General features: G+C 41.6%; 1 protein-coding gene across 1 annotated transcript in view; it reads right to left on the bottom strand.

Moving 5' to 3' along the window:
* Positions 1-20,354, bottom strand: part of GSK3A (glycogen synthase kinase 3 alpha) — a 164,751-nt gene extending 144,397 nt beyond the window's left edge. The window contains exon 1 of the mRNA XM_033914413.1: positions 19,784-20,354. Within this exon, the coding sequence (XP_033770304.1) occupies positions 19,784-19,940 (157 nt within the window). The 5' untranslated portion in view covers positions 19,941-20,354. The remainder of the gene's footprint in view (positions 1-19,783) is intronic.
* Positions 20,355-27,384: the final 7,030 nt, after the last annotated feature.

Genomic DNA, 27,384 nt, shown 5'->3' with positions numbered 1-27,384 from the left:
ACTTGATAGAGAAACTCAAATTTACCCCGGAAGCGATTCCTCCAATCATCCGAATATATTATCTTACGAGAAAAAGGGATTCGTCCTCTGAACTTAATCAAGCTGATAGATCATAACCACTTGATTTGAACACAACTTTTGGAGAGCTCTCAAGAAGAAATTGAATATTGGAGCACTTTGCTCATATCCTTTGTCTTCGAGCAAGACCTCAATGTAATAATGAAATTATTTTTTCGTTCTTCTCAAAATCTTTTTTTGGGTAAAAAAATATGGATTTTCCCAGACATGGTTAAGACAACACAAGAGTGTAGAAAATTATTTCTGAGAATGAGGTATGAAGTTAGAAGCTTGGGAGCTACTTTCCTTCTAAGTTACCCATGTAATATGTCTGATTAGATAGTCTGGGACTAAATATGTCTTTTTTGTTCCTGAGCAACTTCGTACCTTTTTGGATGCTAAGAACTTCACTCAAAATTGAGGACAGTATTGAATATATAAAGTTCTGATGATTATAGACACACGCTAGGTCTTTTCATTGATTAATTTAATTATCCTCATAAGTAGAGATCTCCTTATCTCTTACCTTTTGTTTCTTTCAAAATGTTCTTTTGAGTTCTAAGAGTTAAAATGTTATTACTTAAGGTAGTTTATGTGGTAATTGATTTAATTGAATGGTGTGGATTTGAGAATTCATAATTTTACGTTTTCTTCATATATGTTATAATTTACTCTGGGTTACTGTAACGAATGGAATTTAAATTTAAAATGTATAAATAAAATAAGAAAAAAAAAATAGCTGATACTGGAGCAGAGAGATGGAATTTATTTATTCACTGTGAGAGAGGTCCTTGGTTGTGAGGGCTAGTGAATGGAGATTGGGGTAGAGGAGGGACAGGGCTCCTTTTACAAAGGTGCGCTTGTGTTTTAAGCGCACGCACTGGATTAGCCCACACTATAGTGCACTACCCGAAAAACTACCGCCTGCTCAAGAGGAGGCGGTAGCGGCTAGCATGCGCTATTCCGCACATTAAGGCCCTAACGCACCTTTGTAAAAGGAGCCCTTAGTGCCAGATTTCAATCATTGATCCTGTAAAAAACCTCATAATCAAACACCCTATTTTGAGTGTATTATTGATTTTTAAATAAATTTTTAAATAATTTTTCAAAAACCTATGAAACTGTCTTCATCCACTACTGTAGATTCAATGCATCCTTTTGTGTGTAGTGAATGAAGATTTTCTGGAGTATAATCAAATGCACATTGACTATTCAATGATTCAAGAAAACAGCTAAGAAATAAAGAGCCTCCAAACTTCAAAAATGTTTTGTTAGTCCAATCTCGACGGTGCCCATTTCGCCAGTCTTGAGTCAGCTTTCTCCGGAACTGAAGCAAGCAGGACTGGCTCAAAGAATTTTTGTATCATCAGCTCAGAGTCTAAAAAATATGTTCATTCAATGGTGTCTCAAGCTGACGATATAAAAATTCTTTGAGCCAATCCTGTGTAAAATGCCACACTTAACTTAGATAACCTATGGTCCAGAGATGACAAGTTAGACATTGAAGAGAGAGGAGAGAGACAAATCACTGAGGGAACTCCACAAGAATTAGTTCATTTGTTAAAAAATACATTTCTAAATCGAATCTCGTAGGTAACAAAAATGCAAAACCCCCTGAAAACTATTTAAGCACATTCCAGAAATGCCCAAAGCATCCAAACATCTAATTGATCAGTGATTCAACAAGATCAAATGCACTGCTCAGGTCAAATTGTAATATCAATGCCCTACACCTTGACTAAACAGATTATACAAATAGTCTAAAAGGAATGCTAAAACTGTCTCTGTACTATAAAGAGGACGAAAGCCTGATAGAGATGAATGTAAAAGAGTATTATTCTAAATAATTAAGCAAATGTGAATACACAAATCCCTCCATTATCTAATGAGAAAAGGAATACTTGCTATTGGCCTGTAGTTAGATATAAGCAATGATGGGAAGGCAAGAAAAAAAATTAGAAAACCACGCACTTAGAGACACTCCAAAACACAACTTCTTAGCTCCACGGAAGACTGATGGTTCCATGAGCTGACATCAGGTAGGAAAGGCACACGCACATGTACGGTACAGGCAGTCTTGAGACTTCTAAAGAAGTTAAAGTGACAGTACACTTTTGCACATCCATACCGGGGCTGCATGGATGACGTCGCCCATCTGTGAGAATATGCCTGCCTGCTTGTCCTGGGATAACCTTTCTTGTAAATACGCGTGTCATTCTGGACTAGTGAGTGTCAATGTAGACAATACAATGAAACCTTTTACCCAATGTGCAGCAACAGCTAAAAAAGCTAGGAATTATTTTAAAAGGGATGGTTAACAAGACTAAGAATGTTATAACGCCTCTGTATTGCTCCATGGTGCGACCTCAACTGGAGTATTGCATTCAATTCTGGTCACCTTATCTCAAGAAAGATATAGCGGAACTAGAAAAGATTCAAAGAAGAACAACCAAGATAATAAAGGGGTTGGAACTCCTTTCATATTAGGAAACACTAAAAAGGTTAAGGCTCTTCAGCTTGAAAAAGAGACGGCTGAGGGAAGATATGATTGAAGTCTACAAAATCCTGAGTATTGTAGAACGGATACAAGTGGATCGATTTTTTACTTTGTCAAAAATGACAAAGACTAGGGGACACTCGACGAAGTTACAGGGGAAATATTTTTAAAACCAATGGGAAGAAGAATAGTTTTTCACTCAAAGAATAGTTAAACTCTGGAACACGCTGCCAGAGGTTTGTGGTAAGAGTGATTAAAGTAGCTGGTTTTTAAAAGGTTTGGACAATTTCCAGGAGTAAAAGTCCATAGTCTGTTATTGAGACAGATATGGGGAAGCCACTGCTTGCCCTGGATCAATAGCATGTAATGTTTGCTATTTTTTTGGCTTTTGCCAGGTACTAGTGACCCGGATTGGCCACCGTGAGGACAAGCTACTGGGCTAGATGGACCATTGGTCTGACCCAGTAAGGCTATTCTTATGTTCTTATATTCTTATGAGATAAAATAAACAGACTCTACTCATAACTCTGATATCATATAGTGCATCAGCTGTATAATCCACCCCTACTACTATAAGCAAGGTGAAAGGGTCAGCATCTCCTGAGGGAGTCTGACAGAAATTGGTATGGCAGGCATGTGCCACAAATAAGGCCACTGCAGCTGCTTTAATTCTCTTAAGAATTATTCAGAGTAGTGAAGACACAGAGGGATTGCGAAGATCTGCAACGTGACATAATCAGGCTCGAGGAATGGGCATCAAACATGGCAGATGAGGTTCAACGTGGATAAGTGTAAGTCAAGCATGTCGGTAACAAAAATCTCATGCACGAATACAGGATGTCCGGGACGGTACTTGGAGAGACCTCCCAGGAAAGAGACTTGGGAGTTCTGATCGACAAGTCGATGAAGCCATCCGCGCAATGTGCGCAGCGGCGAAAAGGGCAAACAGAATGCTAGGAATGATAAAGAAGGGGATCACGAACAGATCAGAGAAGGTTATCATGCCGCTGTACCGGGCCATGGTGTGCCCTCACCTGGAGTACTGCGTCCAGCACTGGTTGCCGTACATGAAGAAAGACACGGTACTACTCGAAAGGGTCCAGAGAAGAGCAACTAAGATGGTTAAGGGGCTGGAGGAGTTGCCAGACAGTGAAAGATTACAGAAACTGGACCTCTTCTCCCTTGAACAGAGGCGATTGAGAGGGGACATGATCGAAACATTCAAGGTACTGAAGGAATAGACTTAATAGATAAGGACAGGTTGTTCAGCCTCTCCAAGGTAGGAGAGAACGAGAGGGCACTCTCTAAAACTGAAAGGGATAGATTCCATATGAACTTAAGGAAGTTCTTCTTCACCCAGAGAGTGGTAGAAAACTGGAACACTCTTCCGGAGTCTGTGATAGGGGAAAATACTCTCCAGGGATTCAAGCCAAAGTTAGACAAGTTCCTGCTGAACCAGAACTTACGCAGGTAGGGCTAGTCTGTTAGGGTGCTGGTCTTTGACCAGAGGGCTACCGTGTGAGCGGACTGCTGGGCACGATGGACCACTGGTCTGATCCAGCAGCGGCAAATTCTTATGTTCACTCTGTGATCCTGCGCATCCTTCATAACTACGCCTCCCTCACTAGGCAAGAAGGTAGTTTAATCACCTGGCCACCAGGGAGTCCACTTTGGACTGTGCAAACAATTACTGACATTCATGAGTCATTGGATATAACCTAGACATGGTCCCTTTAAGGGACCTTCAGGAGCATCCCAAAGCTCTGTGACTAGGATATGAATGCCAGGATGCCAGACAAAGGTTGTAGGCTGAGACCTCACACCACTCATGATTGAACCACTGTGCAGTAGAGGTGGACACAATTCTAGATTTAGTTCCCTTAATGATTCTATAATAATCTCCCGCAATGCTGTGGACTTGAACAGGTGGCGCACAGATCAAGTGCTACCACTGCCTCCTGACTACAAGTCCCTAGCTGGGGCTTCAAGTCTCGCAAGAATGAAGCCTCACTCTCTGTCAGTAAAGACAGAGAGCCATGGCCCTATGTGTCATAAAACAGTCCCCTGTTCAGGGGGGGAACACTCTCAACAAGGGAAAAATCCCCTTGCGCAGCCTCTGGGGTATCTCAGGCAGTGCAGGAGAATCTTGGCAGCTTAGATAAGCTTTCCACTTGAGACTCCCAAGTGTTTCACCAAAACACAGTCCCAGGATTTTGAAAGGGATTTTTTACCCACAGCCATGATCCCTGGTTGCTCCCCGGCCCCTAGAGACCTCAAGGGGGGCTAAGCCTCACCCCACAACTGTTCCATGACACTATGACACATGGATGCTCCTCAGTGAACTATCCAGCGCATAAATGGCATGATATGGAGGTAAAAGGGTCTGAGGAGTCCATTACCATCAATTTTAAGATCAAAAGATGGATTTTGAGGTAGATGAAGGACTTTAAAATAAAATCAGGAAATCCAAGATAGCCACTGCAACAGTGTTTTGTGACAAATAACGGCTGAAAATGGGCAAACTAAATTCCAAAATGCTAAAAAGGGGTTTTTGGAGGAAGGAGATCCTCAGAATAACCTTGAAAACTTCCAAAAAATATCAGTTTTCAGACCCTCCCCCCCGCCAATTTTTCCACAGACTATAACAGTCTGTACGCACTGTGCCTTAGCTTACTTCTGCTCATATGTGTAGTTGGACCTGGAGAACAAAACTGCTCAGCTCCCAAAAGCTGAATCTTCAGGCTGCCAGCCAGAGCAAGACAAGGCTGGACCACCACCAAACTGCACAACTGAAGAGGGAAGGAGACACACAGCCGGCACCCTGAAAGTCCCCCACCAGGACCACTACAGGTGCCAAATCAGCCTACGCTCAAGCTCCTGAAAAAAAATCAGCAGGTGAGCTAGCTTCAAGGGGAACAGTCCCCAAACTCCTAAAATAATAAGCAGACTGGCTAACATAACAGGTACCACAGAGGGATTGGCCTGCCAGCTGCAGACCCTCAAGTCTACTTCTCCCAGGCAGAGTTTACTCCAGAAATTACTGGGAATTCTGGAGCACCAAAGCTCCAAAATTTGATTGAATAAAAACCAGAAAATAAAAAGTTTTTAAACAGAACAGATATAAAACACACCTTACTCCAAGCATGCAGAAGGAAAAAACTGAAGGGCAGCACACGCCACTGAGGAAGGAGAAGTCAAAAACTGATTCCCCTGCTACAATCACGCTGAACTGGTAGGGCGATCCACATTCTTCTCTCCCTCCCTCCCACCCACCGATCCCCCAGCCCCCTTTCATGGAGCCCGATGTCTCCCACACCCTCAATATTCCCAACACCCCTATTCAACCCCCTCCTGACTTCCCCACACACCAGGAGATCCCCGATTCCTCGTTTTGAGAAGTCCTGCTAGTTCAGTTGATCGGGGGATTCCCCTGCCGCATTCAGCTGATGGCAAGCTGTGAACTATTTAGCTTTTTAATTTTGACATTTCTGATATGGTAGGACAATTGGTAGATGTAGGACCATTGTAGAAAGATCCTACCAATTTTCATCAACCCTGACATACCTATTGCACTAGAAAGAGGGGAGGAGGGACTCCTGAGGGTGAAGGACTTTTAAAGATAATTGGGTTGGGAGGTTTTAATATGTTGTTTTTCTTTATGTCCTAGATAAATGTCAGAGAGGGCTATAAGATGTACAGGTCTTTTCTGACATTTTTCATGAAATGATATAAGGCAGGGGTGTCCAACCCGCGGCCCCAATGAAGTATTTTTGTGCGGCCCCTCTCATGCTAGAGGTCGATGTGGTGTTTTTTGTCTTGCCGGTCTCCCTCCTCCATCTTCCCTGCAGTGTTCGCTGAAAGCCGCGGGCAGTGGATCCTATGTGCCTCTTGCGGATGGACCCAGAAGTGTTACCCTCTGACGTCGCGAAGTCAGAGGAATGCTTCCAGATCAGCTGCAGGAGGCTCATGAAAGCTGCTGCCTGCAGCTTTCAGTGAACACTGCAGGAAGATGTAGGAGGGAGCCGGCAAGATGGTAAACACCGCATCACCGAGGCACCCAGCAAGACGGTAAACACCCTCAAGCGTATGCATACGTCTTGCAGAGAGAAGCCCATCCAGTGGTTTCTAGTCCCAAAGGGCGGTGCGTTCATTCATTCTCCCCACCATCTTCCCTCCCTCCCTCTCCTTCTGTACAGCTCATAGATTTGAGGGTTCGGGACTAAGCTCTCTCTTCTCCAGTCTCATAAAGATCCAAGCTCTTCTCCTGTGCTAAAATAATCTTTAAAATCAACGGGCTTAGGAACTGGGAGTTACAGACACCAGCAGCGAGTAGCCCTTCAGGAGAAGGCAGAGAGGGCTGGAGGCAGTAGTGAAGGAGTCAGAATGAAGGGAAAGATGGGAGCATGAGCCATAAGATAGAAGATAGAGGATTGAATGGAAAGAGATGCAGAGGTGGAGAGAGATAATAGAAAGGATAATTGGGTGTCTGAGAGAGGGAAAGAGATGGTGCAATCGGGGAGAGAGAAGGGGAGAACATACTGGGCTGAGGAAGCCTCCTGGACTTTTTTTTTAAAGTACAGATGGGGAGGAGGGTATTAAAAGAAGTGCTAGATTTGAATGTGGGGAGAGAGCATATAGGGCCAGAAACAGATGACAGAGAGATGATGGCCAGAAACTAGGGGAGAAGAGATGGTGGGGCAATAGTCTGAAGGGAGAGAAGTTGGACCTGGGGTGGGGTGGAGGACAAGGGAAAGAGAAGGAACAATTTAAAGTTAATTAAGAAAAAGAAACTTTAGATATTAAGGACTTGTCTGCAGTTTTGGAAGATTCACTATCAGATCTACAAGAGCTACATTGCTTGTATCATTCATATTTGAACAGGACTTTATGCAGTTATGAGACTATCATAAGCATTCACAAATGTTATTTTGTGGTCAAAGACTCTGGACCTACCCCAATGTAAAAAGTTCTACTCAAGTGAGGAGGAAAGAGGTTTTGAATAGGAGGCGAGACTAGGGGCTCCTTTTACAAAGCCGTGCTAGCAGGTTTATCGAGCGCGACTTTTATCACACGCTAACCCCCGCGCTGGCCGAAAAACTGCCTCCTGCTCAAGAGGTTTAGCACGCCTTTGTAAAAGGAGCCCTAAATCTTTGAGGGCTTCATTCCTAGTAGCTTTTCCTTCTAAGTACTTGGTTTGGTATTTAGGTGTTAAATATGGGGATGGGGGGGGTTGCACCTGAACAAACTGAGATCATTTTGGATGATTAAAGAAAATAACTAAAGGACATGGAACATCAATAGAAGGAATGATTGTATATTAGATTTGCAGGTTACAGGCCAGGCCTTTTGTCTAATTTTTTCTTCTAGTGCCCTCCTCGGGGTTTTTTTTCGTTTCCCCAAATAATCTGTGGTCTAAAACAGGGAAAAATTTAATGAATAATTTGTTTCTTTATCTCTTCTTCTATCAAGCCACATGAGCAAAATGCTGAGCTGCCCAAAGGATTAGAAACAGGTCACTTGGGTTTTAGCTAGTGCGGCTTGATAAAAGGGGGTTAGTAAAAGGAAAGACATCAATCTCAAAGCAGTATCAATTATCTTATGGAGCTCCCCAAGGATCTGCTCTCTCTACTATATTATTTAACATCTTTCTAGCGCCATTAATCTCTTTGATTCAGAAGTTAGGCTTTAGAGTACACTGCTATGCTGATGACATCTTACTAGTTGCTAAAATCGATCCAGTTTGCCTAGATTTGAATCCAGTGAAAAAAGATCTTGTAGCAATTGTTCAATGGTTATCTGACTACAGATTACTTCTCAGTATTGAGGAATGTGTGTCTTGTTGAATCACAGGACATTATTTACAACCCAATTTGAAAGTCAAAATTTTTGGAAAGAAAATTCCATTGGTAGAAAGTTTTAGATAAACTTGGAATTTGGGTGGATTCACCAGATGAGCATTGAGGACAATAAGGGGATTAATTTCAGGGGAACTAAACAAACTTAATTTTATAAACCGGGTGCATCAAACCAATTTGGAGTTCAACTCAGTTACATTAAATAATGAAGTAATAGAAATATAGAAACATGATGGCAAATAAAGGCCAAATGGCCCATCTAATCTGCCCACCCACAGTAACCATTTTCTCTTTATAGAAAACATGACGGCAGATAAATGCTTCAAAAATCTCAAAGTTAGATTATTGTAACATCGTATACTTGGGATCATCAAAAAGGAATCTGAAAATATTACAAATTATACAAAAAAAATGCTATAAATGTTTTGGGGTTTAAGAAAAAGTTTGATAGGGTTACACCCCCCTTTATCTGCAATATCATTGGTTACCTGTTTACTTATAGAATTTGGATTTAAGCTTTAATCCTTGCACATCAAATTTTTTATTCTTTACAGCCTGACTATTTGCATTCTCTTATAATTCTAAACTAAACTAATACTAAACTAAAACCTTAAGTTTATATACCGCATCATCTCCACGGATGTGGAGCTCGGCAACGGTATACAAGAACTCAAAATATAGGAAGAGAAGGTAAAAAAAAAGGTTTACATGAACTTATATATAGAAGAGAAGAGTAAGGGGGGGATAGAATTACATTTTAGTGAAAAGCCAGGTTTTTCAGTTGCTTGCGGAATAATTTGGAGGGAGCCCAGGTTCCGCAGCGGGGTAGTAAGGTCATTCCAAAGACCTGTGATTCAGAAGAGAAGGGATTATTCCTTATTCGCCAATATACAACTTTGAGATCTATTCAAGATAATAGGTTAGTACTCCCTAATTTACCAACTCACCGAGATAGGCATTAACTCCACAGTCATTGACATGGTTCTCAAAGTTCTTACGCTCCCGCTCCTACACAGTCAACATGAAGGGCACTTCTTCCTCCCCTGGAACCCGATATGTGGAGTCCCACAAGGCTCACCTCTCTCTCCTATCCTCTTCAACAATTTTACATTGTCCTCCCTTAAACTCCTCCATCTCTCCCCAATTGAATACACTTACACTTACGCAGATGACATCTTTGTCTCCTCGAGACCGACCGGAACCTCACCAACCTCTCTGCGAACATATCCTCATGGTATATGAACATCAATTCCTGGGCCCACACTGTGCAGATGAAACTGAACGAATCCAAAACAAAACTTCTCTGGCTCGGCCCAAAACTGGACCAACTGCCCACCTCCATCCACTGTCCCCTGGCCCCACCATGCATCTTGAATACTCAAGTAAAATTCTGGGAGTCATCATTGACTCTACATTTTCCTTCAACGATCATCTCAACTCCCTAATAAAAAAATGTTTCTTCAGCCTTCACATGCTAAGGAAAGTGAGAACCTGTTTCCATCAAAAACACTTTGCCGTCCTTGTCCAATCCACCATCCTTTCCAGACTGGACTATTGCAACTCTATCTATCTAAGCCTAACAAAGAAAAACCTTCAAAGGACTCCAGTGGATTCAAAATGCCGCTGCTAAGCTTATCTTCCCAAAAAGCAAATTCGACCACGTCTCACCATTTTTGTCCAAGCTCCATTGGCTCCCGATAATCTCCAGAGTCCACTTCAAATGTGCCTGCCTTACATTCAAGATCCTACACGGCATTCTCCCACATTTTATTCATCTTTCTTGGAATTCCTCTAACCCCAATTCCACCAGATCTACCCAAAAACTGAAACTTTCCTTTCCCTCTCGAAAAGGCCTACAAGGTTTCCTACAAGGTTTCCCTTGTAGGAAAACTAGGTTCCTCCCTCCCTTTCAGAATCACTGAGCTCTGGAACAATCTTACCTCCCCTCTTAGGAATTTGAGCTCCCTCCAAATCTTCCGTAAACATCTGAAAACCTGGTTATTTTAAAAAATGTAACTCTTCCTCTCTCTCTGGTTACTCTGTCCTAAATTTTCTCTTCATTTTGTCTTTTCCTTTCACTGGAGTTCCTTTCTACCCTAACCCTTGTTAACCGTGTTGAGCTTTGCGAATGTAGAGATGATGCGGTATACAAACCCAAGGTTTAGTTTAGTTTAGTTTCTATGAATAGAGCTAGGTGGGAGTCCAGGCGAAATAAAGCATTCTATTTTGCAGCACCAAACCTATGGAATCATCTGCCCCGAAGAGTTGTTATTAGAAGAAAAATTCAAATCTTTTAAAAATTATGTTAAAAAAACAGTTTTTTTAAAAGAAGAATTTAGACAAGACTCAATTCAATCTGAACTAATTCATGTTTTTTAAATGAAGAATTTAGACAAGACTCAATTCAATCTGAACTAATTCATGTTTTTTAAATGAAGAATTTAGACAAGACTCAATTCAATCTGAACTAATTCATGTTTTTTAAATGAAGAATTTAGACAAGACTCAATTCAATCTGAACTAATTCATGTTTTTTAAATGAAGAATTTAGACAAGACTCAATTCAATCTGAACTAATTCATGTTTTTTAAATGGATTTTGGAGTCCTCAGTCAGCAGTCCTGTGAAATCTAGGTATGATATTATTGCTTTATTTAGGAGTTAATGTTATCTTGGGTGCTTGTTGTATGTATGGGTGAGGTCTATCCTATTTAACAATGGAGTTCTTTTATTTGTTTTTGATTATATTTTTGTAAACCGCTTGGACCAGTAAATGAACAAGCGGTATAGCAAGATTAATAAACCATACCATCGTGATTTTTCTTTTACTTTATTTCTGTGAAAACATCCTTTGGGGGTGGGTTATTTTTCCTTAAACAAGTGTTTATACTTGTAAAACTGTTTCAAAATAATTTAAAAAATAATTCTAAGTTATCCTGCAATTTGAACTATTTTCCAAGTTGAAAAGGTGACTGAATAAAGAGAGTATGCCCTTGGTATATGGTGCACCCTTTGTGATCTTTAACCCTATCTATTCTCTCAACAAAGGAAGCAAATAAAAGCAGCATTCTGGTAATAGAAGAGCAACAGGTAAGACACAAATAGGGGAAAAAAAGTCTCTCATTGATGCAAGCATAGAAGTAACTGTTGATTTATATTCATTTGTGAGGAAAAACACTACAGATCCCAATACCTATTATACCTGAAATATAACACCTTGAACTATCAATGAAAGGATATAATCTACGTAAAGTTAACAGCATGACAAACATACTGGGCCAAATTCTATAAACGACATCCCGATTGTAGGCGGCAGTAAGCATCCTAACGGTGTCTAACCAGCCAATTGGGACACACGTTTTCTGAAAAAAAACAAAAAAACCCCAAACCCAAGGCAGGCTTACTACACTGTAGGCGCCTGTCGTGGGTGCAGAGAGGTGCCTAATAATAATAACAGTTTATATACCGCAGGACCGTGAAGTTCTCTATGTGGTTTACAATGATTAGAAATGTTACAGATTGAGTAGAATTAACATAGTTAAAATCTATTGATTAACAGCTCTAGAGATCAGTTATTGTGGGAGAGATTGTGCAAATCAGGTTCCTATGTACTTTAGGAACCTGATTTGCACAATCTCTCCCACAATAACTGATCTCTAGAGCTAGGTGTGATTTTACCCGGAAGTGGCCTTAGGAATCTGGGCAATCGGAGTCTTAGGCTACCCCCAGTGCATCCTATGGGAGGGGCTTTAGGTATCTGGGTCAATCAAGGCCTTAGGCCCCTCCCCAGTACATCCCAGGATGCACCAGGAAGGACCACCATTTTGAAGAGGCAGGCCTGCCGGCCAGGCATTACTTCAGCCAGCCTTGCTTATAAAGGTACTGGGAGGAGGACAACATGTAGGAGTAGGCATCCCTCCTGCCGGGGAGGTTGGGGTTGCCGGCTGGAGGGATTGGGCATCCCTCCCACCGGGTACAGTGGGGGGGGAGGTGTTTGGGGTGTGGTGGCAGGAGGGAGTGGGCATCCCTCCTTCCAGCCGACTTACAGTGGGGTTCCCTGCTGCTGCCGCTGAGCTAATTTAAATAAACTTTAAACTTAAACATAAAACTTTTCTCTTTAAATACGCTTATGAGATCTACGATTGATAACAGGGGAAAAAAAATTTACTATTAAATCAGTAAAGATGCTTGCTCCAGCCAACCCCTTTCCTGTTTTTCCCTGTACCTCTTTCTTTTATTTTTAATATTGTATCCTTACCCTTTTCTCCCCTCGTTTTATTTTTGTCTCTATAGTTAGTTTTGTTTGTCATTCCCCTGATTTTTAACTATTTTTTTAAACATTGTAAAGATGTAAACCGCTTTGGTTTGTAAAAGCGGTATATCAACACTTAATAAACTTGAAACTTGATCTCAGCAGGGAGATTCCCTTGCCATGATCAGCTCAGCAGCAAAGCGATTCTCTAAATGGCACTTGCAACATGGACGCCGGTGGTTAGGTGGGGTTAGACATTAGAACAGATGCGATTCTGTATAGGACGTCCGTGTGCAATTCTCAAAAGCCGCTTAGGCGGCTGCTGAGAACGGGCATCCTAAACAGAATCATGCTCGTTCTGTGCACTGTACAAAAATTAACAAATCTGTACAGTAATAAACATTGGTACTAAAGAAAATACAGACAGAAGCTGTGTGCACAGATTTATACAAAAAAAATCTCGTAAATGTGCCAACAACCAGTGCTACAACTACAGCTCAGCTGTGGCACAACCAAGCAATACACACATATCCTCCAGCAGAAAGGACAAATTCTGCCAGCACTGGAACAGCAGTGCCTTATTAGAGCAGACCTCTCTTAACAACTCACTCAGCAGGACAGCTACTACTACTGAGCAAATTAACCTCTTCTTTTATCAAGCTGCACTAGAGATTTTTAGCATGGGCTGCAAGGTAACTGCTCTGACGCTCATAGATATTCTATGAGCGTTGGAGCACCCAGCCCGCACTAAAAATCTCTAACACAGCTTTATAAAAGCTGGACTAAGGTAGATGTGTCACCACTCTCTAACTCTTCTCTCTGGGGCAGAGGCAAGACATCTAAAATTGAAACACTCTTATGCTGGGTTTTACTAAGCCGCAGTAGAGGTTTCTACCGCGGCCCAGCAAGGTAACTGCTCCGAAGCTCATAGAATTCCTATGAGTGTCGGAGCAGTTACCTCTCCGGATCAAAGTAGAAACCTCTACCATAGCTTAATAAAAAGGAGCCCTTAGTTAATAGAAAGGGCCTCTGATAGTTTGCTGTTAAGACAAATTTTCTGCTCCCCTAAACATCTTAAGTTTTTTTTTATTCAGGGTAGTTCTTAAAATCACAATTACCTTGAAACCACATTTGTAAATTTCTAATATTACATACTACACTCCTCCCTCCGTATTCGCAGTTTCTACACTCGCGATTTCAATTATTCGCGGTTTTGTTTTGATGGCTTTCCCCTGCCCCGGTCCCATGCCCACTGCAATAAACTTACTTTTCCCTGAACTGGCTGTTGGACGGCACGCTGTTCATCTTGCCTTTGGCTTGCAGAAAGCTCCGATTGTCAAGTACCTCTTCTAATTGGCCAGCAGCTGTCCCTGGCACCACACCCTTCGCCGTGGTAACCCGTTTGATGGACAGGTTTCTCCCGTCGCCTCTTTTTCAGTGCAGGAGGGTGAGGGAAATCCTCTTGCATCTTGACAGAGCACTCGTGCAGTCAGTCAAGTTTTCCCCTCTCTCAATAGGACAAGCCTTTCATCCTTCTCTCTTCCTTCCTGTCGCAGAGTTAGTCCCGGAGTGCTGACATCTTATTGGGTAGGGTGGCTGCCAATCAAGTGTCATCACGCCCTTTCTGGCCCTGGTTCTCCGTCTCTGATTGGCTATGTCCAAAAAGCCCGCATCGGCTCCTGGAGTGCAGCGTGCGTACGGTGAAGCGGGTTTCTCCTGGAACAGGGCTAAGGCATGCACGACAAACAACGAAGCTTCATCCCTCCCTTTCTCCCCTTCCGCGGCACAAGGGGAAATTAGAAACAGTTCTCAGATTTTTAAACAGCTGCTGGCAGGCACCACCGAGACAAGAAAAAGAGAAAGCGTGGCACGGATCACTGAGGCGGGTGGCGAAGAGTGCAAAGCTGAGCAGAGTCTGGGCAAGTACACAGAAATAGTTATTCGCATTTTCTCCATATTCGCAGGCTGTCTCTGCCCATAACCCCTGCAAATATGGAGGGAGAAGTATACATCATTTGAAATGGTTTTTCGATGCTTCTGATTTTTGCAGTGTTCCAGTACTATTTTCTCCTAGCTTTGATTACTATAATGCCACTTATTTCATCCATCCAGTGGCCTTCCTTGAAGTACTACAACTGATGCAGAATGCAGCTGCGTGTGTTGGTGTTATTCCTCATATGAGTTTCACTAGTTATCAATCGATTATTGAATTAGGTACAAGTTTCTCTCGACTGTCATTTTCATTTGAGATCTTTACTTCAGTTGCATATTTTGATATCTTCTGTGTGCTCTGCACAGCGATATCCCCTTGACCACCTTCAGTAAGGACTAAATTGTGCATTTTTTTTAAGGTGCTGCTACTTTGTTTTATAGAATAGCTTACAGGCAGAAAAGACTAAGGGCTCCTTTTACAAAGGGGCGCACGCTAAAATGCCGCATGGGCTAGCCGCTACCGCCTCCTTTTAAGCAGGCAGTAGTTTTTCGGCTAGTGCGCTAATCTTGTGCGTACTCTAAAAACACTAGCGCACCTTCGTAAAAGGAGCCCTAAATGTCTTACATTGTCCTATTTGGAAGATGATTGAAAACTTTGTTGTTTTTATAGTTGCATTAAGTATTCAGGCTGAACATTATTTCAACAGATCTGATATGCCTGGTCAGAGTACTTTGATCTGTCTACTCTGTTTTGGGGATAATGATTGTTTGCCTTGTTTTATCTCAATATTTGGTTTTATTATTGCTAATGTTTATTGACCTCCACCTCAGAGTGTATTCAAATAGGCAGAGTGTAAATATGAACTGCTCTCCTGCGAGAGGCTGCGACGACAAAAATGGTGTGAGAATATACGGAATAAATACAAAGGAACGCTACACAGAAAAAAGAATGGAAACAATTAAGCAAAACTTAAACTATCTCATAACTGGAGTAAGCTTTAATGGCAGCTTCAGAAGCTGGGAAGTAAGACCAAAGCCAGGAAGACTTCTATAGTCTAGGTCCCATAAATGGCAAAGACAGATCAGTATCAAGGCTGGAATGGGCTTCAACAACAACTCTACTAGATGGGAAGTAGAACTGGTGCTGGGCAGATTTCTACATCTGTGTTCCAAAATTGGCAGGGAGAGAGTAATGAAGTAGTAGAACCTGTACAGCGTGCCAGATTCAACTCTGGCCACCTTGCTGAATCGACTGACCGAGCAGATCTTTTCTGTTATAGTTGTTTCCTGTCTCCCCTAGATTATATAAGATTATACAGATTTTTTTTTCATGCTCAGTTTTTGTGGGAAATCTGATTTTTTTTTGTCAGTTCTGGAAAGATGCTTCTTTGATATTTTTATATTTTCATAGTAGAAGAGGAAATTAATTTCTTTTTTTCCAATTCCTTTGTTCTCCAAAGAAGATGCCTGGCCACAATTTCTCTCTCTACTAGATGGTATTTTAGCACCAAACATAATATAGCTTTTCTTACATGAGATTCTATTTACCATATCCTCATTTTGTCTTAAAATAAAAGATCCAGCGGATGAGGCCAAATGACTCTCAAAACATTTTTAGCTCCGGCACACTATACGAAGCAAATATTTTTTGCGGCACATTATAATTGAAATTATAAAATTGCAAAACCAACAAAAAATTAAAATTGAGAGTTATTTATTTAAAGTTCTTTAAGCTATGGGCTTCTTTTATCAAGCCACGCTAGCACGGTTAGCGCATCGGACATTTCATCACGCGCTAACCCCCGCGGCCGGCTAAAAAACTAACACCTGCTCAATGCAGGCGTTAGCGGCTAGCGCAGCAGGCGGTTTAACGCACGGTATTATGCGCGTTAAACCCCTACCGCAGCTTGATAAAAGGACCCCTATGTATGGGTAATTGTAATAACGGTGAAACTAAAGTTGATAGAATAGAATTGCTAATCAACGCGATGGATGAGCTTGTTTTTGAGTGCAAATTAGCTGGAAACGTGGTTCAATAGTTGACAAGCAAACATGCATTTCATCATCCATCTTCAGTCGTTCTATTTTTTTTCCAATTTAATTTCTGTGAGAGCTGAAAATCCAAGTTCGCAAAGATAAAAAGATCCAAATGGTAACAAAGCCTTGATTGCTTTGTTGCTCAAGTTAGGATAACTAATTCATAACAAATAAAAATAAAGCTAAAATTAGTTGCCGTTAGTTTTCAAGGACCAATCACATCAAAGAATGATGTTTTTATGAGAAGTTGTATTCTTACACACACACAGACGCTCATAACACTGACACTCTTGCATACGTATCATCTATTCTGTTGTATACTTATGAAGGGAATTTTTAAAAATAAAGTAAATATAAATTTAAGAAGGAAGATTGAGACATTTGAAAATTTCTCCAGGAATAATAACTTAAGATTGATTAATTTTCCACGAATTTCAACAGTGACTCCAAGAGAAATGTTAAAAAGGTATTTGCTGGAGATATTGGAAGTATCGGAAGATTCATTGCCTCCTTTCACCCAGGTCTATTATTTGCCTAGTAAAAATAAGGATCTTCAAGAAAAAATGCAGGGACCAATTGATGTATCTGCTTTACTTGAACTATCTGATAAAGAAATAGCAATACCTGCTACATTGATTGTTACCCTGGCTATTACGCTAGATAAGAATTGGCTTTTGAGATTATTCTTTAAAAATAAAGAGAAAAAGTTTCTTGATTTAAAGATTCAGATGTTCCCAGATTTGGCAAGAGATACACAAAGACGTAGAAAAGAGTTTTTATTATTAAAACCTGGTGTTTTGGCTCTTGGGGGAACTTTCTATCTTCGACATCCTTGCAAGTGTATAGTTCAATATAACTCTCAAAAATATGTTTTCTTTGAACCAAATCAGTTAACGGCCCTTCTCTCCATGTCTCGCCTGGAAAAGGGGAAAGAATGAGGGCTTGAGATATAAGGCGCCTGGAATTTCAGTTAACCACGTACCACTTATCTTTTATAATATGGTTCTTTGTTAAAATTATGTTTAATTCACATCATGGATTAAAATGGTGGACTTGAGAGATTATACAAATATTTGATTTCTATATAATTCATTATGTTTCTATTTGTTCTTTTTGTTGTAATCACTTTCTGTACAAGATGTATCTTGATTTGTTAATTTGAAAATTATAAATAAATAAAAAAAAAAAAAAAAATAAAGTAAAATTCTAGAATTTCTTGTATCACACCCAGAATTTCTTTGGGGCACACCACTGTGCCAGGGCACACAGTTTCAGACACTGTGGGATGAAGAGTCACAAAGCCGGGATGAAGAGTCACAAAGCCAGGATAGTGGTAGTCAAACCAAACTATCAAAATAGCCCATATAGTAAAACTGTATTTAGCACATGGAAAATACAGAAAAGATGTGGATTGCTCTAGTAAGAAATTAGAAACCATGTTGAATCTCAAACCATATACAGACATCCCCAAGAAATAACATCTCAATAGTAAGATAGGTGCCTCCAACACAATGTTTTCTGAGAAACCAGCCTGATTTTCTAGGATGCTTCCTCTAGCTTTAACAATGTCTTGAATATTAAATCCTTAGAGGGCACACTTCAATATAAATCAAGGTGTTCTTGTTCTCCCTGCACAGCTACCCTTCAAATTAAGAGTTTTCCTAATTTTCTATATTTTCCTGTAATTTCCTGACTTTCATATTTGTCTCCTTCCTTTCATATCATTTACCTTAAAAATAATTATAAGCCAAATCTTTATTTCCTTGAAATGTGTATGAGGGTGAATCAAAAATTAAAGGCAATTGTTAAATTACACGATAACTAGAACAGATCTAGCAAAAAGTAATATATGTACTCAAATATTGTCTGTTGGATAGTTCACCCACGCACAGTGCAGTGCTCAACCTTTAGTCGAGAACAGAAACATGGACATCCTATTGCAAGATTGCACCATCGAAAAACAACGTGCAGCAGTGAGCTTTATTTGGGGAGAGGGAGTGAAACCTGTAGAAATTCAGTCGGATATTGACTCAGTATGGACATAGCACCATGAATCAACATAAGGTTTATGTGTAAAAAAGTTTAAAGCAGGAAGTTCGTTCTGGTCACCCATCAACATTGTGCACATAAGAAGATGCCTTGAATAGAGAAGACCAAAGGATAACGGTGTACTGCAATCTGCTGCAATCTGCTGCAAATTTGGATATCAGCTGTGGATCTGCATTTGCCATAAAGTATGATGATTTGGGATACAGGAAAGTCTGTACATGATGGTTTTCCACACAGCTTACTAATCTGCACAAGCAAGAGTGTGTGGAAGTTGCGACCTAGTTCCTGAGAAGGTATGAAGAAGATCTGAGTATTCTGGAGAGAATTTTCACCGGCGATGAGACATGGGTGCATCACTGCAACCCAGAGAGCAAAAGACAAAGCATGATAAGTAAAGGATGCGGTGCTCACCTGGCTTCGGGAGCAGCCGAAAAAAACATCTTCCCTGCAGGAATGCAGAAACTAATTTAATGATACAACAAATGTGTCATCTTGCATGGGGACTATGTGAAAAAGTGATATGGGCAATTGCTCACACCTACTTCTATTAAAGCTGTTAAATGTATTTTACCTTTATTTTTGTATTCACCCTCATAAATACACTTTTTTTCAAATTCTATTCTCTTACATCAATATCTATACCCTAAACTACACACCTATATTATTTTATGTTTTTCTGTATCCATAAATCTCTTTTTCAGCTTCTGTATTTCACTTGGTACTATGCCCTTCACCTATAGCACCCGACCCGCACACACACACACAAATATATCCATCCATTTTGGGTTCTGTCTACCTCTCTTTCAGACACAAGTCTGCACTTATCCGTTGTTGTTGCGCCACCCCACACACAAACTTCTCTCACACTTCAGTATTTCCTAGTCCCCCACCTCCAGCTTCTTTCTGAAACACCCATATACCTAGGTTTAGTACCCCCTTAATTTCCGAGTACTGCCCCTTTATCTTCTCTCCACCCTCTTTCTTTTCAAGTCCCTCATCTATTTCTGTATCCCCTTATCACCGGATCTCTTCCCTCACCCATTTCAGACCTCATTTATACAGCTTCCCCCCAACTCTACCTTACACAGCAATCCCCGGTACTCACGAGTAGGTTTCAGGTTTCCTCCGGTAGCAGCCGCGGCCTGTACTGTCCCTGCTCCTGAAGCAGGGCCCGACTTCCCGACTCCGGTTCCTCCAACAGCGGAAGGCCCCGAGCCCGAGTCGGCGAACGAGCTGGTCCTTTGCCGGCTGCTGCCGCTCATGCTGAGGAGCGCGGTGTACAGGCGCTGAATGGCGGCGGCTCCGGGGCTTCTCCTCCCGCACAGGCCTCTCCCCTCTCCGCCAAAGACGCTCCAAGCACAGCGCGGCGCTGTGTGGGAAACCGAGTCCCACGCTCGACACCGACCAAACTACAATTCCCACTGGCCCGCGCGAGAGAAACGCTGCTCATTAAACTTGGCGTAGTCACGTCGTAGACTATACTGTAGCTCTTGGTGGGGAAACTCAACGCGAAGGTCGTCCCTCACCTACGTTTAGCGTAGCCACGCAAACTACAGCTCCCGTCGAGCTCCGATCACAAACGAGAGCGTGCACACGCAGACTACAACTTCCTCCAAATCATACACTCCTGCATGGAGCGCCTCTCACAAACGTGAGCACTGCCACCCCAGACTACAATTCCCAACTGCTTGTGTAAGCAACGTCCTTACTAACGTCAACGCGGTGTGTATGCCCAAAGGTCATCAGTAGGAGATTTGGGAAATGGAGTTCGGCGATAGTTGAACTACATTTTCTGGGTCTTCCACGCAGAGATCTGCAGTTTATATATTTTACAAAAAAAAAACCCCGAAAAACCCCACCAACCAAAAATCCTCAACACAGCAACAAAAAACGAAACAAAACAAAGTCCTCACGAATAAAACGGTATGTTGCAATAAAGGTGTATTTGAAGAATCAGTATTGTTCAGAGAATTGCTGTCAGAACTCTTGCTTGATTGTCCAGCATTTATCCCCACTTTTTGTGTGTGTCGTATTTTTTTTCACCTTCTCAACCAAACCAACACTGGAGGCCTGAAAATTTTTAATTTGGCTGCTTGTGAAAGAGCTCACTTTTTAGGAGCTCTAGAAGACAAAAACTTCAACTCCCGCCAGCTTCTTCGACATGTGGCAATGACTAGTTTTAACTTGTGACTGGTGTTCTCTGGGAAATGTAGTCATTCAATGGAGATGACCTTTCCAAGTTACTACTACGCGGAAGAATTGGGACAATGACGGAGAGGTTGCTAGGAAACAAATGACTGCATATAAATTGTCACGTGAAAACTACATCTCCCAGTACCCTTTTATAGACAGGCAGAAAATGAATCTGGTTCGCTACAATGCTTTCAGGATTTATAGTTAATTTTTTTTGAATACAGAAAGTGCTCAAAAAAAGAGACTGCAACTCCCACGTGCTCATTTGGGAAACAAAACCGAATTTTCAGTTGACGGTATTTATCTTCCTGTTTTCTGTTATTCCATCCACACTATAGTTTTCAGTTAGTCACAGAAACATGGGTCATAACTAAATACTGTAATTCCAATTATTTCGCGATATGATCGCTGAAACTCAGTAACACTTCTGGTTTCACAGAATATTATATCCTAAATATTTGACTAGGACAAATTATATATTCCACCTACATCCATTATTTGGCCAAGGGTCGGCTGGGAATTGTAGTCTTTGTGTTTATTGGCGCCCTCCTTAGACTGCATAGTTCGTAGCATCCCTCTGCTGCATACAAAAATTATTGCTGGTGCAAACAGCGGCTGAATCTTGCATAAGCCGCAAGCCATGTCCCCAGGGTGGAATCTGCAAGAAAACTATTTTCAGCTCCATTAGAGCAACATGCAAAGAGTTAACAGCGTGGATGGTGAAAGCATTAGGAGGAAAAAATAGGTTAATGTATTATTTACTGCTAAACCAAAAGGAGACCTGAGGGGGTGGAGAGGTGGGGAAGGGGTGGAGGACGATGACAAGGTAGAGCAAAACAAAGCAGTACAGAACAGGGAATTGAGCCCTGGTGAAAAGACAGGGGGAAGGGAACGAAGCGAGAGAACAGGAATTAAATTATATATCAAAACTTTACATATATATATGTTGACTGATGCCCTAGATTCTCAGCAGTCTTTCTTTTCCTGCCAGGGATTTGCAAATTTGGCAACCAAGAAAAAGAAAAAAAATTCTCACTTTCCTCCAACCCTGCTCCCACCAACGCACTGCTGGCTGCTGCTCATATCCTGAGTGCTGGAGTTCGCGTCGGGAGAGAAAAACAAGCTTTTTACGTGCTGTGTGTTGTTTTTGTTTTTACCTGCTGGCATTTCTCGTAGCATTTGCGGTTTTATGGTTTGCATTGATGTCTGCTCCTAGTCTAGAAAAACCTGTTTGATTCTCTCTAGCTCCACTTTCTTGGACTCTTAAACTAACAAGTAAAATACTAGAATGCTAATGATAAAGCATCAGGGCGACAACTTCTTAATGCCATGGTGTCAAAAGAAGTTTGCTCACCAAACGTCGAGGCAAGAATGCAACTTCACTTCACACCGGGATTGTGCATTGCAGGGGCGGGGAGGGAACTGCCCCTGTATTGGAGATAGGGCCAGATGAAAGTTTTCTCTGAGCTCCTTGAGACGAAGCATGCTTTTATTGTCTCCATTGGGACATTGCTAATGTGTCCTCTAAGTGGAAGCAGCTCTACTTGTCTCATAATATTAACTGAGAAAAATTCTTGTTGCTCTGAGAAGATACCCTCGCTTCCTCCCCACCAGTCAAATGTTCTCAGCTCTCAAGACAGCTGGAACTCTCCTGGGTGCTGACACCCCCACGCAAGTCCTTTGGCACCCTCAGCTCATGAACAGCAAGCACCTCTGCCAAAGCACTATGTCCTGGCATGGCCCTGCCTGGCTGTATCCTTCACATCCTATCAGCCCATATCTGGACAAATCCCCAATCATTCCGCAAGAGACAGCGGGATTAAACACATTAGAGAATCCAGGAGTTGGGGCTGGAAGTTGGGACATTGAAAAATAGTGGTGGCTGATGATATACAAAATGATATCTCCTGCCTTGCCTGCTTAGACTTCACCGCCCCCCCCCCTTTTTTTTTTTGCTTTGAAAGTGGAGCAAAACTGCATGCTTCTCTCGAAAGCAGGACGCAGGAGCAAGAGGCCTCGGGGCCTGTTAGGCCCCTGGAGGGTAAGAAGAGAAAGATAGCACTAGGGAGGCACAAAGTCTTTTCAAAGCTCATACAAACAAGAAGTGCACCTTGTTTACCTCTGCCAGACACTAAAAGAAAAATACAGTAGCCTGCTCCCTGCTGAGCTAGAGCCAGAGGCAAGAGGGGAGGAGAGAAAGTTCACAGCTTGGGATTCATGGGCAGGAAAGGTGAGAACAGTTCATAGTCCCTAGCAGAATTTTGCTGAGAAAAAAAGAGACGAGCTTTGAATCTCCGAAATAATAGGAGCAGAAGCTTAAGTTATCAGATTCAAAATCCCGTTTCCACTGATCTAATTCTTTCATCTGGCAGTTCTAAACGCTGCCAACAGGTAACCATGCCATTCCTTTCTCCCCTCTCATTACTACTGCAGCATTATCATCTCTAGCCCCAGTTGTTGCCCACTGTTACCCCCACATTCAGCATCAGAAGCGATCAAAGAACTCCCCCACAAACTACACCTCCATTCAGAACCTCCCTCTTGGAGCAAACTTATGTCACAGCCATCGTATGTACATACCCCACACTAAGCTCTGGGAAATCTCTCACACACCAAGGTACTGTTGTACACAAAAACTGTTCACACTCATCTCTTAAGTATTATAATATACCCAGCCCACATACACCATCCATTACAGATGGTGTTGAACATCCTCCATGCTAAGCACATCACCCTCTCACTTCTTATCGCCCCTCCCCCCCCCCCCCCCTTTTAGCCTTGGGTGCTCCTATACTTATTGTCAGCCCTTGGGAGTTACTATATGGCCAAGCTACCAGGTATGAAAGTGGAAGTTTTGATACAATCAGACCACCCCCCATGCACACAATTTCCTCGAATCTCTTTTCTGCTTTCAGGAAGTGGCAGCCCTCTTTTGCTGCAGAGGATGGAGTGAACTTCAAGCTTCCGCAGCATTGATTCTATATTTCCTCTGGAAGTTTATAAAGTATTTTGTTGTGCAAGTTAAAGCTTACACATGTAGGAGAATGTATCCAGGACAGTATGCGATCACTCCTAAAACAATTATGCAATTTCAAATGTTCTTGCAATAAAGGTGTCATTTTTAGACTGCTTTAAAAATTTTAAACAAGCATTGCACAATTTTGAATGTTCTTGCAATAAAAGGTGTCGTTTTCTCAGCAATTTTCTAAGCCAAATATAAACAACCAATTGTTCTCATCCCACCCAATACCCTATTTTAACATGTAGATAACACCCCAAAAGTTATCAAAGCTGTTTGTGATTTTAAATTCTTAAATACTGAAGGACAAGAGTTCTAATGAAATAGCCAAAGATCTGTCAGATTTTATAGCTTCAAGTCCTTAACACCAGTGGCAAGGGTATGCTGTGTACAAAGAAAACAGTTATAACAACCGCCTTAGTAAATATTTTCTAGGTTTTACTTGTGTGTTTTAAAACAGCTCACGTCGTGAAAAATTAACTTACAGGTTCTCTCATTTAAAAAAAAAAAAAGTAAAATTTGTGCAATATTCTGGCTTAGTAACTTTTGGATAGTTAATGGTCAGTTAGGGGAGGAGGTGGGTGAGAACAGGATATATTCACAAGGAGAGGCCAGTTGCTGCTGCACTGGTTAGTGGAGGGTTACAGCTCCAGGCCAGTAAAGTCACGTGCTAGAACACATCCACATGGACACCTTCTCTTTCCAGGAAACCATTGAACTCCACAGATGCAATCCTCAGTCAGGAGTGCAGAAGTTGGGGTCCTAGCAAAGATCCCCTCTCCTAATAAAGTACAACAATCAGAGGGACACAAGCAGACGCTTTCTGAACTTTTTATTGTTTTAGGATACATTCTTTAAAGTGTGTCTGCACATAACTTCTATCTTCTGTACAATATTCTGAATAAGGCTTATATCAAAGTGAACGATGGCAGCCCCAGCAGTATCTGGGGTACTTGATAACCCGCTCTGTATCCGCAAACTGGTGATTTTCATACTTGTCCAGCCCTAGCTCTTACCCTCTGGGAGCACCATTTCAACCCTAAACCCACCACCAAAACACAAAATCTGTAGACAGATCCATTCCCCTTTTCCCAGTGATTTTCTAGTTTTGCTTAAGCATCTATATATTACTAATTTTTTTTTTTTTGGGGGGGGGGATTTTCAAACTTTTTTAGTTGTAGCTCAAATGCTACATACAGTCTCTAGATGGCTCACAATTTAATTTTATACCCAAGGCAATAGTGTGTTAAATGACCTGCCCACAAGGAGCTACAGTGGGATTTGAACCATAATTCTCTGCCTACTCCTCCACTCAGAAAAAGCTGTTTTGGGATAATGATTGGCTTTAAATCCTATGGGGGGGGAATCTGAGGTTGGGCTCTCAACAGATAAAGGATACGTCTCTATAGTCAGAAGTGATAGGGAGGACTAAATAAAGGCAGATGTGGTCCTCTCCACAAAAGTGGAAGTAAAGTAGAAAACTACAGGCCCATAAGTCTGACTTCTGTGATAAGTAAATTAATGGAAACTATTGATAGTAGTGAAATTTCTGGAATCCAGTGGATTACACGACTAGAGGCAACATGGATTCACTAGAAGTAGGTCATGTCAAACAAATCTGATCTTTTTTTTTTTTTTTGGGTGACCAGAGAATTGGAGGGTGAAAGCTAGATGTGATCTATTTTATTTTAGCACAACCTTTGAGTGTTCCAAACAGGCCTCAAAGTGTCCTCAGGATGGGTCCAAAATGACAGACTGGATCAGAAACTCACTGAGTGAAAGGCAACAGAGGGTAGTAGTAAATGGAAATCGCTCTGAGGAAAGGGATGTTACCAGTAATATGTGCCTCAAGGTTTGGTTCTGGGGCCTGTTCTTTTTAACATGTTTGTAAGCAATATTGCTGAAGAGCTGTCTGGTAAGGGATTTGCCTGTTTACAGTTGCTACCAAAATCTGCAATAGAGTAGACACCCCTGAGTCTGGATAACATGAGGAAAGACCTAGCTTGAGGAATGGTTTGAAAATTTGGCATCTAAGATTTAATGCTAAGAAATGCAAGGTCATGCTTTTGGACTGCAAAAATCCAAGGGACCAGTACAGTTTAGGGGGGTGAAGAACTTTTGGCCAAACAGGTTGAAAAGGCAACAGTGAAAGCTAGAAGGATGCTTTGGGGTACATAGGGAGAGGAATGGCCAGTAGGAAAAAGGAAGTATTGATGCCCCTGTATAAGACGCTGGTGAGACCTAATTTAGAATATTGTGTACAATTCTGGAGACTACACCTTCAAAAAGATATAAACAGAATGGAGTTGGTCCAGAGGAAGGCTACTAAATCAGTTTTGCTACTTGGGATCTAGCCAGGTACTTGGGACCTGGGTTGGCCACTGTTGGAAACACAATACTGGGCTGGATAGACCTTCAGTCTGTCCCTATATGGCAGGGGTGTCAAAGACCCTCCTCAAGGGCCGCAATCCAGGCGGGGGTTTCAGGATTTCCCCAATGAATATGCATGAGATCTATTTGCATGCACTGCTCATTCTATGCTAATAGAGCTCATGCATATTCATTGGGGAAATCCTGAAAACCTGACTGGATTGTGGCCCTCGAGGAAGGACTTTGACACCCCTGCTATATGGCAATTCTTATGTTCTTATGTACTAAAATGATCGGTGGTCTGTCATAAGGCATAGAGGGAACAGAATCAAAGATCTCAATATATATATACATTGGAGGAAAGACAGGAGAGGTGAGATATAATAGAGATGTTTAAATACCTATGTGGCATAAATACAAGAGGCAAGTGTCTTTCAATTAAAAGGAAACTCCACAGTGAGAGGGCATGGGATGAATTTAAGAGGTGATCAAACAAAATCCAGATGTAAAGTCTTAAAAGTACTCCCAGAACACAAGGATATAGCTGCATCAGGGGCAACCAGCTGGTGAGAAGTATGCTAAAAAATATCAAACCTGGATTTTATTTGTCTGCTTCTTTGTTTTTCCCCTACAGTGGATCTAACTGCCTTCTTGTTTTCTTACCCCTGTAATCTAAGGAAACACTTTTTTCAGAAAGGGTGGTAGACGCATGGAATAGACTCCCAGTAGAGGTGGCAGAGCTAAAGACTGTGTGATTCAAGAAAGCATAGAATAGGCATGTGAGATCTTTTAGAGATAGTGGATGATGTGGATGGGCAGATTGGATGGGCCATTTGGCCTTATCTGCCATCATGTTTCTATTTCCACTATCCTAATTCTATTTCCACTATCCTACTGATCCCAGTAGAACCTAGAAGACAGGATTAGCATTAACTCCTCAAGTCACTTAAAGGAAGGACTTGGCTCAAAACCTGCCCCGTCAGGGGAAGAGTTAGGAGTACAGCCTGGCTCACTAAGCACACCAACAATGTTACTGATACCTGCAGAATGGCATGAAGCATAAAGGGGGGCTGTAAGTTCTGTTTTAGAGGTGACCAGACATGGAACCCAAGAAGCAAGTCAAG

Source organism: Geotrypetes seraphini, chromosome 11 (genome assembly GCF_902459505.1).
Source record: "Geotrypetes seraphini chromosome 11, aGeoSer1.1, whole genome shotgun sequence".
In the NCBI taxonomy this organism is placed as follows: Eukaryota; Metazoa; Chordata; class Amphibia; order Gymnophiona; family Dermophiidae; genus Geotrypetes; species Geotrypetes seraphini.
This window is presented reverse-complemented; position numbering and strand designations above follow the sequence as displayed.